The 19,328-nt window shown below is 42.1% G+C and overlaps 1 protein-coding gene across 4 annotated transcripts in view; it reads right to left on the bottom strand.

Annotated features, from left to right (window-relative positions):
• ankrd26 (ankyrin repeat domain 26) overlaps nt 1–19,113 on the bottom strand; it is a 120,880-nt gene extending 101,767 nt beyond the window's left edge. For all 4 annotated transcript variants that reach the window (XM_078417422.1, XM_078417424.1, XM_078417423.1 and 1 more), the window contains exons 1-7: nt 19,080–19,113; nt 17,749–18,293; nt 13,951–14,065; nt 12,609–12,782; nt 8,775–8,881; nt 4,182–4,319; nt 1,602–1,750 (exon numbers count right to left, since the gene is read on the bottom strand). In XM_078417422.1, coding sequence (XP_078273548.1) covers nt 1,602–1,750; nt 4,182–4,319; nt 8,775–8,881; nt 12,609–12,782; nt 13,951–14,065; nt 17,749–17,951 — 886 coding nt within the window. In that variant the 5' untranslated portion in view covers nt 17,952–18,293; nt 19,080–19,113. The remainder of the gene's footprint in view (nt 1–1,601; nt 1,751–4,181; nt 4,320–8,774; nt 8,882–12,608; nt 12,783–13,950; nt 14,066–17,748; nt 18,294–19,079) is intronic.
• Between the last annotated feature and the right edge of the window lie 215 nt (nt 19,114–19,328).

Genomic DNA, 19,328 nt, shown 5'->3' with positions numbered 1-19,328 from the left:
AACCTTGTTGCTTCTGAAGAAGGAATAAAAGACCATATTATAGCAATAAAATAACAGCTCCTGATAATCTTGACACAGAATATGAGAGCAATTTTCTGAAATAACTCATCTAAAAAATCTAACTTTCGTTAATTTAGAGGACATTCATCTTTCAACAATGCACTGTCCTTCCGATTACTTATTTCCATAGATTCTCATCTCTATATGAAGGCTTCTCCTACCTTTCTTTCGCATACCTCGCATTTAACACACCACAATAAGCAGAAAATATCAAAATTATGCAAAAGTAGTCTTCTCATAAATTAAATTGAAAATGCCACTAAATCTATAGAAGTAAACACGGCACTTTATATTTATGCAACTAAGTACATTTTAATCACAGAATCATAAGGTTCTGATTTTCTCTACATTTCTACTTTCAAACAATAAATAATCCCCATTCTTTAGATGGCCACATTTAAAATCTTAGTACTTGCCCATAAATCTACCCACGGAGTCCCAACTTCTCTAACCATGACCCCACATCAGCCCAACCTAGCCTCACATCCAATCACCAGTTCAGTCTGCTTCCAAAATATCGATTCTGCCAACCGTAACATTTGAATCCCTCATACCAAACTCTGGCTTTAAAACCCCAGCATCCTAAATCACTTCCTAGCCTTAATCTGCAAACTATATCACTTTGATCAAGCTTTTCATAATAAAATAAAAGTTAACAAGTGCAATCCACCAACCCTTGGCAAAAGAATTAGTCAAGTTGACCAAAAGCTTGTTCTTTTGGATTAGATTTGTAAGAGGTAGAGTAGCAAGGATTCGGAAAGGTGAGCTTCGTCCAAGTTTAGTGGTGGATAGAAAAAGAAACTGTACATGCTGGATCACAAAAAAAAGGACACAAAGTGCTGGTGTAACTCAGCAGATCAGGGAGCATCCCTGGAGAACATGGATAGGTGTCCTTTCGGGTCGGGACCCTTCTTTAGGCTGGGTGTGTTGGTGATGGGATGCGAGGCTAGGACCTGCCTGAAACGTTGAGTTACTCCAGCACTTTTTGTTTGAGGATAATATAATGGTTGGCAACAAAAAGGGATGTGGAGGCATGAGATGAGAGAACTGGTATATCTCTCTCTCATTCCCTTACTATCCTCATCTCCTTTGTCTCCTCCTGCCTCTCCTGCTCACCCCCTTGCTCTGACCCACTTTCTACACCCTCACTGCATAATTCATAATTTTCTGATCCACACTATCCCCCTCAACCCCACAATACTCTCCTTCTCCCACACAACTCTAAAAAAGTTTGAGTCGCTGAATGGAAGGATGGTCTCAGAAAAGAAAATCACTGATTGCACTCAAATACTCGGAAACAAAATATTTTCCACAAAGTTCTTTATCCAGTTCTTTCATTAAATCATTCAAGTAAACATCAGCAGCTGCTTTCACACAATTTGATTAACATTCTTTTGTAAAAAAGGTTTTCAAATTGGATTTAAAACTGCCGTGCGCTTATACACTTTGAAATTTACAGAAAACAAAAATATCTCATCACACAGTGCAGAAATGTGTTCAAAACATTTCAATATTATATCTACATTTTCCCTTAAACTTACATTCTTTATCTATGGCTGGTCCTCCAAATCCAAAGTTTACTTTAGCAGCATCATCCGGCGTATTGGGCACCCCATTTATCTTTCTTGGTCCATAACGCGGTGATTGAAGTCTCTTTTTTGTATTATGCTCAATGATTAGATGAGAACAACTGTACAAATCAGAAGAAATATATTGCGCATAAGTTTTGCCCAAAGTGGAAGAAATATTTTTGGACAATTTCCTCCTTTTTTAACATAGTTTTTTAACATTGGTTTTCAAAAAATAAATCAAAAAGGTATAGAGAAACAATTGGAAATGTTCAGCTGCTTCATTCCGAAATCAATGAAACAAATTATGCAGCACAGAAGACAGTCATTTAACCAATCATTCTTCACCAGCTTTTTCTCAAGTAACAAACTATTTCAGTCTGAAGAAGGGTCTCGACCCGAAACATCACCCATTCCTTCTCTCCCGAGATGCTGCCTGACCTGCTGAGTTACTCCAGCATTTTGTGAATAAATCGATTCGTACCAGCATCTGCAGTTATTTTCTTAAACTATTTCCTGTACCCTACCCTGAAACCAATACCCTCCATCAAAATATTTATCCATCCCACACATAAAAATCACTGTTGAATCTATCAATTGTCATGCTTCAACTATCATTCCAGTTAATGTATTCAGATCATAAAACCTCAACTCACTTCTGGTTCTTTAGCTAATTATCTTAAATCTGAGTTCTCTCTTTACCATCCCTTTCCGATGTGGAAACTGTTTCTCCTGATTTAGTCGAATACAGTCAGTATTTTGAATGACTCCTGCAAAAAAATAAATCAGCAGCTGCAACAGGGGCATATTTCATCACAATCCCTAACCTATTGACCTAACATATCACTCAAATATTATTAAACTCAGCGACCAACTTTGGATAAAAAGATGAAGAGCTGAACTATATATTTATCTAAAAAGGATGTTCCAATCTAGAATATATTCAACCACTAGACAACATGCATATTAAGTAATAGAAGGAACATGCTACTGAGCTAATAATTCCTAAAACCAGTTGATCAAAACAAAACCCTACAGATATAGCATATAGACAATGAATGGTAAATGATCGTTAAACAGGAAGAGAAAATGTCATAACATAATCATTCAAAAATGGTAAAGCCCAACGAACAAGTGCAAAGACCATCTTCAGCCAGTCGTGGCAATGTGATCTACTGAACATTCCTTCCGAAGACATCACATTGCAGATGTAGCCAATCAACTTGTTTCACTCATGAAGTGGCTAAACAAATTGAACAGAGGAAAAATATATGGGACCCATATAATATCCATGTGAAGTTGAAGGTTTATGTTCCAAACATTTACTCAGGGGCATCCAATCCAATACAAAAAGGAAAAATCCACTTATCCTGTCATACATCAATCCATACTTAATCATCATCGAAATAATGGAAGATGACGTTGACGGCACTATCTCCAATTACTAACTAATAACCTGCTCCAAGGTACTTAGTGTGACCTTCCATAGGTTCATTTTGCTCCAGACTGCAATGACTTTGGTTCAATAATATTAAGTACTAACATAAACTGAGCATTTAATTTAGTGATCTATCTGCTTTATTATAAAATATATACTTTAATTATACAAGCTATCAAAATATTATTGGTAGCACAATGAAATTAGATTGTAGCATTTCTCACCGTAATATTGCAGCAGGTTTACCATTAGAGTGGAGCTAATCCAGAAGACAAATGAAAAACTATTCAACCAATGCAAGATCTACTCTAGACCAAGAATACCGATTTGAATCACTAAACTGCAGTAAACGGACATTTCATCATTCGGAAACATATAAAATGGGCCTCCGGCATCACATCTGGAAAATAAAAGTACTCTACAAACCTGCCCTAGTATACAATACTGTCCAATGGCAATAACGGTTCATGACGAGACTCTGGAATCCTATAAATATCTTGGAAATCATCTCTCAATGAAGGTAAATATTGGTGATGAAATTCACTATCGTCAAGGATCCTGATCCACCAATCAGCCAATATCCCTGCCCTTTGATATACTTCTGCAACATGTCTGGATAGCAGACATCTTAATGTTAGGGAGAGATACCCCAACACAGTCACAATCTTCCAAATCCACCACCAAATCAACATCAGCTTCCTCTCCCGGACCAACATTCTCAGAACTGAAGCTCTGGGTCTTGACCCAAAATGTTATCCATTCCTTCTCTCCAGAGTTCTGCCTGTCCCGCTGAGTTTCTCTAGCATTTTGTAACTACCCTCTCATAACACTCAATTGGCCCCAAATGGCAGGCCACATCAGTCTGATGCCAATAACTGAAACTCTACTTCAAGTTCTTTCAGCAGGAAGACAAATTTCTCAAAGTCTCCTTGAAAATGAGTAACATCATCATTGGGTGGGAATTCCTGGTTCATGCCACTCAAAGTGCAGAAAGAGCATTTGGCATGGCATTAAGAATCTCAAATCTACTCATTAGGGGTACACAGAAACCCAGAGAATGCCAAATTCATTAGATCAACATGAAGACATTCAAAAAATGAGACCAAGATCCTTACGCATGGTGGCCATTCATAAGAGCATGATCTTCAGCTGTCCATCCTTTATCTTCTTTTAATGATGCATCTATACCATAATGTAAAAGTAACTTAACCAAGTTAATTTGTCCATTGCTCGCAGCGATCATCAGGGCAGTTCTACAAGAGGTAGAATAAAGAAGATTCACAAATTATTGTCCTGTTATAAATTTAGGTTACAGACTATATATAAAATAAAATATGTTCCATTCCTCTTTGGCTGCTATATGCAGCTGACTCTCATTTTGTTCACAGAATCTATACAACTTGAATGAACAATATTGGGCAGCGGTAGTGTTGCTGCCTTACAGCGAATGCAGCGCCGGAGACCCAGGTTTGATCCCGACTACGGGTGCTGTCTGTATGGAGTTTGTACGTTCTCCCTGTGATCTGCGTGCGTTTTCTCCGAGATCTTCGGTTTCCTCCCACATTCCAAAGACGTACAGGTATGTAAGTTAATTGGCTTGGTAAATGTAAAAATTGTCCCTAGTGGGTGTAGGATAATGTTATTGTGCAAGGATCGCTGGTCGGCGCGGACCCGGTGGGCTGAAAGGGCCTGTTTCCGCGCTGTATCTCCAAACTAAACTAAACTAAATATCCTTAAAATGTGATCCACAATTTAAGAAGATTTTTTTCCCCCATTCTGATCCCCTGCCAGCTGGTGCAGTAAATTTTCAGGCATTTTCCCATCGTGCACAAATATTGTCTACTATGAATTGAGTTTATTTAATGCATGTGCTCATACTGATCAATAGGCTTTATGCTGTATCCCTAAGACTTTATTTGGCTTTAAAAAGCATAAGCAAAAAAAATCAACAATAAACAATTCACGATAACAGGATGTGATATCTACCAGTATTGTTCAACAAAAGCAAGCAAATCTAACCCACGTAGCAAAAGACACTAAAAGGGCATCAAACCAACATTTTAGACAGTGAAGTCTGGAGTTACCAGCCAAACTGCAGAATGTTCGGGTAAACGTTTCTGCTTTCTTTGAAGAAATTAAAGTGTAGTCTAATATTGCAGTGAGACCTTACATGCAAGATGCTTGAAAGGTCAGAAAAGGCAATGCTCTGATAGACCTCAGCACTTCTCAAGTTATTGAATCAGTGGTCTATTAAAATATCTTACAATTTACTGACGTGGCGGCGCCTAACGGCAGCGGCTGACTAGCAGTCTGTCCGTCTTTTTTTTGTTGAGTGTCGGTGTTGGGATGATTTTTATATATATTTTTTTGGTTGTGTATGTGTGGGAGGGGGTGGTGGTGTGTGGGGGGTGGGTGGGTGTGGGGAACTTTTCTCTTCCTCACGGCGCGGGGTGCGGCTCGGCTGCGGGGCCTAACATCCCCCGGTGCGGCTCGGCCGCTGGACTTTACATCCCGGTGCGGCTTGGCCGCTGGACTTACATCGCCCGGTGCAGCTCGGCTGCGGGGCTTAACACCGCCCGGTGCAGCTCGGCTGCGGGGCTTAACACCGCCCGGTGCAACTCGACTGCGGGGCTTAACACCGCCCGGTGCAACTCGGCTGCGGGACTTAACATCGCCCGGTGCAGCTCGGCTGCGGGGCTTAACACCGCCCGGTGCAACTCGGCTGCGGGACTTAACACCGCCCGGTGCAGCTCGGCTGCGGGACTTAACACCGCCCGGTGCAACTCGGCTGAGGGACTTAACACCGCCCGGTGCAGCTCGGCTGCGGGGCTTAACACCGCCCGGTGCAGCTCGGCTGCGGGGCTTAACACCGCCCGGTGCAACTCGGCTGCGGGACTTTTCACCGCTGGTGCGGCTCGGCTGCGGGACTTAGCTGCGCAAGGCTTGGTCGCGGGCCTTTCATCGCCCGGTTCGGCCGCGAGACGTTTCAGCGCCCGGTGCGGGGACTGTGCGGGTCGGTCGGGGACGAGCTGTCTGTCCGTGGGCGTGGGGAAGAGAGGGGAAGTTTTGTTGCCTCCATCACAGTGAGGGGTGTTTGGAGTCACTGTGATGGACGTTTGTGTTGGGGTTATGTGTCTTGTGTTCTTTTTTTTTTCTATGACTGCTATGTAGTTTCGTTCGGTACTTCGGTACCGAACGACAAATAAAGCTCTGTTATACCTGTTATACCTGTTATGTCAATGAACATTACTTTCCTTTTAACACTTGGGCTTGTATTCTTCCCTTAATCAGCAATTGAATGCATGTAAATCTGTGAAATTCAATGCTTTTAACTCAAGAGACATTTAGCAGATACAATGCAGAAATAAATATTCCCTTGCTTTGTGATGGTATTTCCAATATTAAAGATTATACTCAGAAAAGCTAGTTGCTCTTGATGATTGGCAATATCCTACAATTAAACACCAAGGACAACCTCACTGAATAAACCAGATTTAATTTTATCAATTGATGAAAAACAAATTCTGGTTGCATTAGTAAATGGCATGAAACACATTTAAAAAATCAAGGCCAATATGGTAGAATAATCAGAATGAATTTAAGTAATGAAATACCAGTAATTTCTCTCAACTGCTTTTGCATGTGGACTCGTGTTAAGGCCCTGTCCCAGTTCGGCGATTACAGGCGACTAGGCTGTTGCCGCACGGTTGCCGGGATGTCGCGGGCATGGTCGTGAGTCGTCTCCAAAGAGTCGTGGCGTTTTTCTGGTCGTCGCTGGATTTTGTGAAGGCATGACATTTTTCGGCGACTGTTGATTTGACGCCAATGAGCGTAGCTTGCCGTCTCCTGACGTGGGCGCTGTCGTAAGTTATCGCCTGGTGAAGTAGATTGTCGCCAGGTGATTAAGGTTGTTGCCGGTGCTGACTTCGGCGAATTCCAAGTGTGGACTTGATCTGATCATCTATCAGTGTAATGTGTCCATAAATGATGTTAGGTTTTGTATGTTTTTGCACTTGTATTCTGTTTAAAGTTTGAAGTTTATTGAAATTTATTGAGGTTTATTACAATATTTTTGTATCCACTGTTGTATGTTCTTATCAACCTTTTTAACAATTTTGGTTGTATATCAATAAAGGAAATTCTTGACATTTTGACGGAAAATTGATGTATGAAGTTATTGTATTTCAGCGTAGTTTCTCATGGCATCACTTTCAAATAGTCATGATGTAGAATGATTGGAAACCCTACCATACACCACCTTTTATAGGGAAAGTGGGTGAAACGTGAATTGTCTTCAGTTGTCTGCAGTCTTCAGGCTCATAGCTTGTCGTAGCTTGTCGCGGGTGGACGTAGGTTGACTTTGGTTGTCGCCTCTGTGTTGGTAGGTTGTCGTAGGTGCGGTCGTAGGTGGACATTCTACTTGCGACGATTGGGTTGCCGGTTTTCGGTAGCTTGCCGTAGCTTGACGTCGACTAGGTGATAGCTGGTGTAGTTTGTCATAGACATTGTTGTGGGGGGGGGGGGTCCAGTCACCGGCAGTCGCCTTAAAAAACGTCTAACTGGGACAGGGCCTTTATTGATAACCAGAAAGATAACCCCTCATTCTCATCTTCCACCCCATCAGCCAGCGTAGCCAACAAATCATCCTCCAACATTTCCGTCACCTACAACGGGACCCCACTACTGGCCACATCTTCCCATCCCCTCCACTTTCTGCGTTCCGCAGAGACCGTTCCCTCCATAACTCCCTGGTCCACTCGTACCTTCCTACCCAAACCACCCCATCCCCAGGCACTTTCCCCAGCAACCGCAGAAGATGCAACACCTGTCCCTTTACTCCCCTCTTAACTCCATCCAAGGACCCAAACAGTCTTTCCAGGTGAGACAGAGGTTCACCTGCACCTCCTCCAACCACATCTATTGTATCTGCTGCTCTAGATGTCAACTTCTTTACATCGGCGAAACCAAATGCAGGCTCGGCAATCGTTTCGCTCAACACCTTCGCTCAGTCCGCCTTAACCAACCTGATCTCCCGGTGGCTGAGCACTTCAACTCCCCCTCCCACTCCCAGTCTGACCTTTCTGTCATGGGCCTCCTCCAGTGCCATAGTGAGGCCCACTGAAAATTGGAGGAACAGCACTTTCGCTTGGGCAGCTTGCAGCCCAGCGGTATGAACATTGACTTCTCCAACTTTAGATAGTTCCTCTATCATATCATATCATATCATATATATACAGCCGGAAACAGGCCTTTTCGGCCCTCCAAGTCCGTGCCGCCCAGCGATCCCCGTACATTATCACTATCCTACACACACTAGGGACAATTTTTACATTTACCCAGCCAATTAACCTACATACCTGTACGTCTCTCTTCCCAGTTCTCCCTCTATCCTCCTGTCGCCTTCTTTTGTCCCACCCCCCCTGACATCAGTCCGAAGAAGGGTCACGACCCGAAATATCACCCATTCCTTCTCCCCTGAGATGCTGCCTGACCTGCTGAGTTACTCCAGCATTTTGAGAAATACCAGAAAGAATAGTATAATCAAAGCAAAAACCAGTGCTGAATAGGTTTTATAGGTAATAAAGGCTATTCTATACCATTCTATTCAATTTCAAAGGTAACAAAGTAAAATTCGCAACAAAAAAAACATGCATTTTTCTCTCAATTTCTTAATGCAGCAACATAAGATTTATAATGTGTAAACTTACCTCCCAGTTCTGTCCGTGGCATTCACATCCGCACCCTTTTTAAGAATATATTCTGCCATTTCTTGGTGTTTAGCAGTAATTGCTAACAGCAATGGAGTACAACCATCCTTTTTGAAATAAACAATTGATAAAAGTCATTTAAATATCACAGAATAATTAACAATTATAGAGGTTAGAAATGTATTACATAATTTTCACATATTACTCGAAACTGCTCTCAACGAATAATTTTGTTGAAAGATCTTTAAATTCAAACTCATTGAGGTCTTGGTGATGGAAATTTACATTCAGTTGCAATCTTATAACTTAGCATAATAGTGATGTGTTACATTTACAAACATTTCTTAAAATTTATTTTTTCAGAGCTATTTATGGTGTTTTGCATTATTTTTCTGAATACGAGGATCAATATGAAAAGGAGGTGCCTTCAGTGAGAAACCTTCCTAATGTCTCCAATTCATGAGGAAAAGGTTTCCTCAACTGTACTGCTGGGTTTTGATACAGTGACAATGAAAGGAATGAAAGGGATATTCATATATGGCTTCAAGGAGGATAAGGGGTCCAAGAACTTTTTGTTCATACAGGCAAAATAATTCTTGGATTTGGGAAGTACTTCCGACACAACCTTAGGACTCGTGGACTTTTTACATCTCCCTCAGAGCTCGCTTTCTCACCATGCCTTGAATTATCAGAAAAGTTGGATCCATTAATGTTTCATTATATAGAGAACACGAGGTAGCAATTTAAGAAGCAATTTTACGACATCTAACATCTCTAAAAACATAAGAAGTGGGATAATCCCAGAATGGAAGGTATTTATTCACAAAATGCTGGAGTAACTCAGCAGGTCAGGCAGCATCTCGGGAGAGAAAGAATGGGTGACGTTTCGGGTCGAGACCCTTCTTCAGCCGAGATGCTGCCTGACCTGCTGAGTTACTCCAGCATTTTGTGAATAAATACCTTCGATTTGTACCAGCATCTGCAGTTATCTTCTTATACTACTTGTAATCCCAGAATGACTGGTTTGGGTGGATGAAAATGTCAGTAAAATTGAAAATAAGGAAAATAATCTGAAAGCCCGCTACTTAGGTTGCAGAAACTGCAACAGGAAAACATCACCATTGTAATATCACAAAATGGGTTAAATAGAAAAACTAAAAAAAGGTGGCGATGATGCATTAACTTTGTGCAATCAGGAATTAAAAATTGGATTGAAACTGAGCACTATCTAAATTTAGATAAATTAACTACTGCTCTGTGAAGCTACCCTGATCTGCCATTAAGCAGAATAAAGTTCAAAGTACATTGGAATAAAAAAGTTTTATTCATTACTTTGTCAAGAGTTATTAATGTAGCTGCATCTGCCCAAAATAAATACGCACTTAAGACATAAGAACTGATTAACATTAATGCAAATGAATGGTAATTCCTTTTAGGCAAAGTGATTGTTCATAGAGTCATAGTGATACAGTGTTGAAACAGGCCCTTCGGCCCAACTCGTCCACACCGGCCAACAATGTCCCAGATACGCTGGTCCCACTTGCCTGCGCTTGGTCCATAACCCTCCAAACCTGTTCTATCCATGTACCTGTCCAACTGTTTCTTAAACGATGGGATAGTCCCAACCTCAACTACCACCTCTGGCAGCTTGTTCCATACACCCACCACCCGTCTGTGTGAAAACGTTACCTCTTGGATTCCAATTAAATCTTTTCCCCTTCACCTTGAACCTATATCCCCTGGTCCTCGATTCCCCTACTCTGGGTAAAAGACTCTGTGCATCTACCCGATCTATTCCACTCATGATTTTGTATACTTCTATAAGATCCCCCTCATCCTCCCACGCTCCATGAAATAGAGATCCAGCCTACTCAACCTCTCCATATAGCACATACCCTCTAGTCCTGGCAACATCCTCGTAAATCTGAACCCTTTCAAGCTTGACAATATCTTTCCTATAACATGGTGCCCAGAATAGAACACAATATTCTAAATGCGGTCTCACCAACATCTTATACAACTGCAACATGACCTCCCTGATCTCCCAACTTCTATACTCAATACTCCGACTGATGAAGGCCAAAGTGCCAAAAGCCTTTTTGACCACCTTATCTACCTCCGACTCGATCTTCAAGGAACCATGCACTTGTACTCCTAGATCCCTGCTCTTCAACACTACCCAGAAGCCTACCATTTACTGTGTAGGTCCTGCCCTTGTTCGACATCCCAAAATGCAACACCTCACACTTCTCTGCATTAAATTCCATCAACCATTCCTCCACCCACCTGGCCAATCAATCCAGATCCTGCTGCAATCGTTCACAACCATCTTCACTATCGGCAATACCACTAACTTTTGTATCATCAGCAAATAACATATAACATATAACAACATATAACAACTACAGCATGGAAACAGGCCTGTCCGGCCCTACCAGTCCACGCCGACCATTCTCCCTGACCTAGTCTCATCTACCTGCACTCAGGCCATAACCCTCCAATCCCCTCCTATCCATATACCTATCCAATTTACTCTTAAATAATAAAATCGAGCCAGCCTCCACCACTTCCACCGGAAGCCCATTCCATACAGCCACAACCCTCTGAGTAAAGAAGTTCCCCCTCATGTTACCCCTAAACCTTTGTCCCTCAATTCTGAAGCTATGTCCCCTTGTTGGAATCTTCCCCACTCTCAAAGGGAAAAGCCTACCCACGTCAACTCTGTCCGTCCCTCTCAAAATTTTAAAAACCTCTATCAAGTCCCCCCTCAACCTTCTACGCTCCAAAGAATAAAGACCCAACCAGTTCAACCTCTCTCTGTAGCCTAAGTGCTGAAACCCAGGCAACATTCTAGTAAATCTCCTCTGTACCCTCTCCATTTTGTCGACATCCTTCCTATAATTTGGCGACCAGAACTGCACACCATACTCCAGATTCGGCCTCACCAATGCCCTGTACAATTTTAACATTACATCCCAACTTCTATACTCGATGCTCTGATTTATAAAGGCAAGCATACCAAACGCCTTCTTCACCACCCTATCCACATGAGATTCCACCTTCAGGGAACAATGCACAGTTATTCCCAGATCCCTCTGTTCCACTGCATTCCTCAATTCCCTACCATTTACCCTGTACGTCCTATTTTGATTTGTCCTACCAAAATGCAGCACCTCACACTTATCAGCATTAAACTCCATCTGCCATCTTTCAGAAATGTGAATTTTATTAAGTGATGAAGACCAGATAATAGTTTAATTGGGAATCAATATAATATGTCAAGACTAAAAACATTTGAGAGATAAAATAATCTACTTTAACAACTTAGTTCAAATAAGACCTGATATCTAGAATGATAAAATAAAGATTTGGAATGCGTGCGACCATTCTGCAATTTATCCATTTTAGTTTTGGAATCAGAGATATTGTGTTTTTGAATAGCACAAATTATTGTTTATCTGATTTTACTGCAAGCAATTCATGATGGTAATTTAATAATTAAATATAATATTAATTTACAGGCAACCATTACAAATTTAACTGAGATTTGGGTTGTCTCATTAAGTTATAACAAGACATCCAATTTATATTTACATATAATTTTAAATCTATTTTAATTTGATTTGATGCCATAATTGCTTTGGATTTGGATGCAACAAAAATATCCCAACTCAAGTGTACTAAACTGTACACGTGCACGTATAAATTGGCGGCATTTTAATCTGCAACGAAACACACACTGTAAGAATAACTGAGGAAACAGTGATAATTCTGTATAATTCAGAAGATATGAAAAGATTACTGTTATTATTACAAAGAAATTAATGCAAGCACCTTATCTTGAGCATTGATGTTTGCCCCATGCTCCAGCAACTGCATGACCAAAGAGATATTAGGGATCATGGCAGCAAGATGCAGGGCAGTTTGTCCATTAATGTCCACCAGGTTGGGATCAGCATCATGGCCCAGTAAGATAACTGCACAATGCTCCTGTTCACACTGTACTGCCTGTTTGATGAGGTAACAAAAAGGTTTATGCAGTATTTTATTCCACAAATAGCTACATTTGAAGCATAACAAAAAGATGGCAATTGTTTTGCCAACATTCTGATATTAGCTATTCAGGATGGGACTAGGAATTCATACTATTGATTGAGATAAGGCTGGAGCAACTCTAGGCAGTGTCCTCAGCCCAACCATCTTCACATGCTTATCATAAAAAGGAACTACAGATGCTGGTTTATACCAAAGATAGATACGGAAAATGCTGAAGTAATTCAGCAAGTCAGGCAGCATCTCTGGAGAAAATGGATAGGTGACATTTCTGGTTGGAACTCTTCTTCAGACTGATTGAGATAGCCCTGATGCAGTCGTTGAGGTAGCAGAGAAAGGGTTGGGAGGTAGGGTCAGTGTATGCTTGAAACAAGGACTGTTCGACGTAACCAACAAAAAGGCCCATGCGCATGCCTACGATAAATATCTTTAACTTTGAAAAAGTGAGAGGAGTTGAAAGAGAAGTTGTTGTTGAGGGTGAGAACAAATTCCGTTAGGTGGAGGAGAGTGTTAATAGAAGGAAATTGGTCGGGTGTCCCTACTGCATCACCGGTGTTCCCGATGTGGAATCCTGTACATCGGCAAAACTCATCGGCCGTTTTGCTGAACTCTTGCACTGGGTCCACCAAGGCCTACTGAATCTCCCAGCTTCTAACTACTTTACCTCTCCTTCCCATTACGGGCCATGTCTTCATTGGTCAAGGAGTTAGAATGTCACATTACAACTGTACATGTCGTTGGTGAGGCCACATTTGGAGTACCAGGTGAGTCTGAAACTAGAGGGCACGGGTTTAAGGTGAAAGGGGAAAGATTTAAGATGGATATGAAGGGTTTGTAGACACATGTGTCAAGCACAGGCAAGTGGGACTTGCTCACTTAGGCAACCCAGTCAGCATGGATAAGTTAGGTTATAGTTCTACGATTCTGATTCAATTTACTACAATCTAGGAAAGATGAAGATATCAGAGAAAGGGTACAAAAAGAGATTCAATAACTAGAATTGGCACCATCGATTAAGGATTTTAGCCATAAAAATTAGATTGCAGAAACTGGGATTGTTCGCCTTGGTCCAAACAGGATGAAAGGAGGTTTACCTGAGGGCTTCAAGATCAAAGTTCCTTACCTTCATTAAAGGAGAGCGATTTTCATTGTCACAAATATTCAGTTTTGATTTATTTTCGACAAGCAAAGTAACTACATCTGCATGTCCACGTGCACATGCAAGGTGCAATGGTGCTCTAGGAGGAAAAGTAATATGGAATGTGCTCAGTTATCACAAGTCAAAAATACACTGACATAGCTGACATGGGGTACATAGCATTTTCAAGACAATAGACTAACAAGAGAGAATCTAACCAACTGCCCATGGCATTCAATAAATCACCAGAGTCTCCAGAATCAACTTTGTTGAGTCACCACTGACTTTTCACTCAACTGGGCCATGCACATTAAATCCATTGCTGCACTAATAGATCAGACTGAGTCCTTAGAAAGTCACCCTCTTTTGACACTTCAAGTTCTTCCCACCATCTACATCGCACAAATCAAAGCATAAAGGAATACTCTCAATTCGCCTTGCTGATTGCAGCAGCAACTCTCAAGTTTAACGCCATCCTGTGCAAGGTAGGCTGCGAGCTTGACATTCCCATCAATAAATCTAAACAGTTATTCCCTCCATCACTGGTGCATGGTCTATAAACTGCAGTAGAATGATCTACCCAGGCTACTCCAATAGCACCCACCCACCATACCTGCAACCTTTTGCATCAAGGGCAAGGCAGCATGTGCATCGGAACACCTCAACTTGCAGGTTCCTCTCCAAGTCACACGGCCATCCTGACTTGGAAACATGCTCCCAATTCTTTGTTCTCCTTGGATCTAAATTGTGTCAACTTGAGTGTGGAGGCCGAGGATTATGCATCATTATCCATTAATATTTTGTTTCTGCCTTCATGAATAAGAGGGAAGATATATGCATTGTCCCTAATAGTGTAAAGTTTTAGAAAAATCAACATACTGAGAAAGAATATATTAAGAAGGGTGACATTTTAAAAAGTGGATTAATCACAAAGCATGGATAAAATCTCTTTCAAGCTTTGGAAAGAGCGGAAACAATGCAGACTTTCACTTTCAATGATCTTTCACGCTGGTGTAGAGAAAGGATTGGAAGGTTGGTGATGTGTACCAAAAAGAGAGAAAAAAAACCCTCCAAGTCAACTAAGGGCCTATTCTCTCGGAAAATAATGTAGGAAAGTAATTGAAAATATTCTAAGTGGTAGTACAAAGCAATATTTAGAGATGCACTGGTTAATCAAGACATGATGTATTTGTTAATGAAAGGTTACAACTGAACATCTCGAGGAAGTAGTAAGGATTGTCAACAAGCACTTGACGAAATGCAATTGATTTTCGTAAACCATCAACATAGCCACACAAAACAAAGTAAAACCTACAGGATCCAAGGTAAAGAGACATGTTTAATTAAAACGGAGTCAGTGGGTGCAGGTAAAGATCGACAGAATTTTGGTGGCTGCAAGAATATATGCAGTAAGGTTTCACAGAGCTCAGTAATAGCCCCTTTGCATTCCGTGGCATCAATAAATTATTTGGATTTAAACATGAGGGTCAAAGTAGGCAGTTGACAATTTTACTAAAACTGGCAGTGTTGTTGCTAGTGAGGAAGGAAATTCTAGACTACATGAAAACATGGCTTAGGTGGGAACAACAATGACAACTGGAATTCAATCAGATGCAAGATTGAATTGGGATACAATTGGGAAGGAACAGAAGAATGTTGATATGCATATAATCCACAAACTTTCGAGAGTAGCCAGACCATTACATATGATGAGTAAGAAGGCATTAAGGATTAAGAAGGGATTTATAAAGATTGTTGGATAAATATAATTTTTGAGGAAGGAGGCATTGCGGTATATGGTTGTGAGGAGGCAGCATATGTGGAGGGAAATAGATTGATGACGTTTCAGACCAGGACCCTTCTTCAGATCTGCTGAGTTCTTCCAGCTGTTTATTTTTTACTCAAGATTCCAACTTCTACAATCTCTTGTGCCCGCAGTAATGAGAATTTGCCATTTCTTCACACTGAACAAAGATAAATAGTGATATTTCCCCTAGGATCAGTGCTGGGATGAATCTCATACAGGTATAAATTGATATTACTCCTTCAATGATGTGAAGAGCAAAATGTGCTCATTTTCAGATGACTCCAAAGATTACAAGTGTGTTACACAGTGTGAAGGATAATAATAATAGACTTCCAGAATACAGAGTACAGGCTGACAGAACAAACAAGTGGTAGATGATTGTTAACAATATAGTGGCAGAGATTTGATGGAAGTATTAGAGACAATGATTGGTCCAGACAAAGAATAAGATATTCCCATTAGCAGGTGTTTCAGAACCAAAGGGCACAAATTTAAAATTGCAGTCAATAGAAGGATGTATAAGCAAGAAATTGTGACCTGTAGCTCATTGCATGTATGGCTAGAGGACATAGAATCACACAAGAATTTCAAAAAGAGAATTGGATCTGCCCTTGAGATTGAATAATTTTCAGAGCTGTATGACAAAGCAGGAGAATGGAACAGACTGATTGTTCTATCAAGACTTCATGATTTTACTGAAAGGCTGCTTCGAATACACAGATTTCTCTGATCTTAGAGTTTCAACTCAACATCTCATTCAGATTTTTCTTGCTCAACAAGTCTCTAAAGAGGGAATTAAACACAGAACATAGTACAGCACAGAATCAGTACCTTTGGCCCACACTATCCGTGCCAAATATTATGTCAAGTGAAACTAATCACTAAAACGTTATCCGTTTCCCCCCATTCCTGCACACCCATGTGCCCAGCTAAAAGCCTCTTTAACTCCACTATTGTATCTGGCTTCATCACATTCCCTGGCAGTATGTCCTTGTCACCCAACACGATGTAAAAATAAAAATGCCCTCCCACATCTCCTTTAAACTTTGCCCCTCTCATCTTCAAGCTATGCCCTCTGGTCCTTGACATTTCTACCCTGAGAAACATAAAATTACATTATCTCAGGTGGTATGAATAAACAACAGAACTACAGTGGACATTTCAAAGTTATTGAATTGTAGTTTCTCAAAATGTAGTAAGGGAAGATAATGTTGATCTCCTGTTCCGAGAATCATCCAGAGAAACACAAAACATTCAGGTTCACAATATTAAAAAATGTCAGACCAATAATCCTCAGCACAGTGGCACAGCGGGTAGAGCTGCTGCCTCAAAGATGCCATTGACCCGTGTTCGATCCTGACTTTGGGTGCTGTGTAGTTTGCACATTCTCTCTGTGATGACATGGGTTTTCTTCAGGTGCTCCAGTTTCCTCCTTCATCCCAAAAATATGTGGGTTTGTCAGGTAGGTGGCCTCTGTAAATTGCCCCTTGTGTAAGGAGTGCATGAGAAGTGTGTAGGGAGGAACTGCAGATGCTGGTTTAAACCGAAGATAGACACAAAAAGCTGGAGTAACTCAGCAGGTCAGACAGCATGTCTGGAGAAAAGGAATAGGTAACGTTTTGGGTCGAGACCCTTCCTCAGACTCTAACATATAGGACTAGTCCGAACAGGCAATAGATGGGTGGCGTGGACTCAGTGGGCCGAAGTGTTAGTTTCTATACTGTATTTCTAAAGCAAACTAAACTAATTTTGCAGTACTCTGGGCAATTTCTGGCCCATTAGCTTCAAGTTAGGGTCTGGTAAGGCTGTTGCAGATCTGACATTGAATTCCAACATTGAATTGAACGCCACCTCCAGTTTAAATCCCATTTAGGAATATTTTGGAGGACCAAGAACCAAGAACTGAAACCGTCAAACCACTAAGAATGTAGACATCGCAACAATAAAACAGCTTGATTGATGTTGTGCTTTCTTACCTGTTTTGTTTATCCAGTTCATTTATATTATTTTTCTTAATGAGCTGCCGGAGTTTGGTCAAATCCCCAATGGAAGCAGCTTTATGCAGCTTTCCCAAATCTTTATCTTTCAATTCATAACCTCCGAGCATTTCACCTGCATTGTCTGAAGTATTCGGAGAAAGTCTTTTCTTTTTCTTTGCAAAACTTAGTATCCTCCTCATTTTGTATGACTAATTAAATTCTGGCCAGGTATGGGTGGAAAATTCACCTACTTTTCCCTATTCAGCTTGATCGGACGGAAGATGATGTTTCCAAACGAAAACCCCAAATCCATAGGATATCAGCAGCAGAATCTGGCTGCCAGGAAGATGCTGACCATTCAATCCCAGCAATTCAGATTAGACGATTGATGTCGTTGATTTTGCTGGTGCAATCACAAATGGTCCATGAGATTATCCCTTTGAACAACGGCATGACTGATTACACAATCAGCTCTTGAATCCATAATACACAGCGACGATAACGTAGAGATTTCTTGGCTTCCCACTAATCCGGGCAGCAACCTAAAAGAATGACAGGCAGTTAGTTGTCAGTCAGTGTATACCTAAACGAGGATGATGGACCGAAGGGAGAGTGGTGTCGCGCTGACACAGAGAGAGGGGTAAAGTTATTCCACCACAACGGCCCCAGGCTTGTTTGCAGGCAGTGTAAACCTCCTTCTCTTCCTTTCCCCCCTCTCTATCCCCCCCCCCCCCCCCACCATATCTCTAAACCCCCTTCCCTCACTCCCTTTGGCTTCTCCCTCCACATCACCTCTCCCTATCCTTCTCTCCCTCCCTATTCCTCACTCCCTCTGGACCCTCCTCCCTCCCTCTGGATGACCCCTCTCTATCTCCTTCCTACCTCCCTCTCTTCTTCCTCCCTCCAGATCCTCCACCATCCCTATGATCTCACGTCACCCATTCCTTCTTTCCAGAGATGCAGCCTGTCCCGTTGAGTTACTCCAGCATTTTGTGTCTGTCTGTCTCCCTCAGTATCCCCCCCCCCCTCCCTCCCTCTTCCCTGTCACCTCCCACGCTCCCTCCACATTGCTTACGTATCTCCTACCAGATCCCCCACACAATTTCTTCCTCCGGATCGCCCTCCCTCCAGATTGCTCCGTATCTCCTCTCTCCTCCCTCTCCCCCGCCATGGCGGTACATTACCTGACACACTGGCTGCTATCCCCAACCGCCGCTCCCCCCGTCCCCACCCACCCCATCGCGAGCCTGCCCCTCCCCCCCCGCCCATCGCGAGCCCTGCCGCCTCCAACCGCCGCCCACCCACCGCGAGCCCCGCCGCCCACCCACCACTCATCCATCGCGAGCCCGCTTGCACCAGCCGTCCCGCGCAGGCGCGCGCGTGCCCATGACGCCACAGCCGGGCGGCTCGGCGCGACTCCAGCCACTGGGTGGCGGCAGAGAGAAGGCGCCGCGGGCCGGGCCGGACCGTCACCTCACTGAGCTGGCGCTGCACTGAGTGAGGAGGTCAGTGGGGAGCTCAGATTCAAACCACGGACTTTGCATCTTGTGTTGTGGTTCAGGGAACAAAAACTGCAG

Source organism: Rhinoraja longicauda, chromosome 20, assembly GCF_053455715.1.
Source record: "Rhinoraja longicauda isolate Sanriku21f chromosome 20, sRhiLon1.1, whole genome shotgun sequence".
Lineage (NCBI taxonomy): Eukaryota > Metazoa > Chordata > Chondrichthyes > Rajiformes > Arhynchobatidae > Rhinoraja > Rhinoraja longicauda.
Note: the sequence above shows the minus strand (reverse complement) of the source record. Positions and strands in the feature narration are given on the sequence as shown.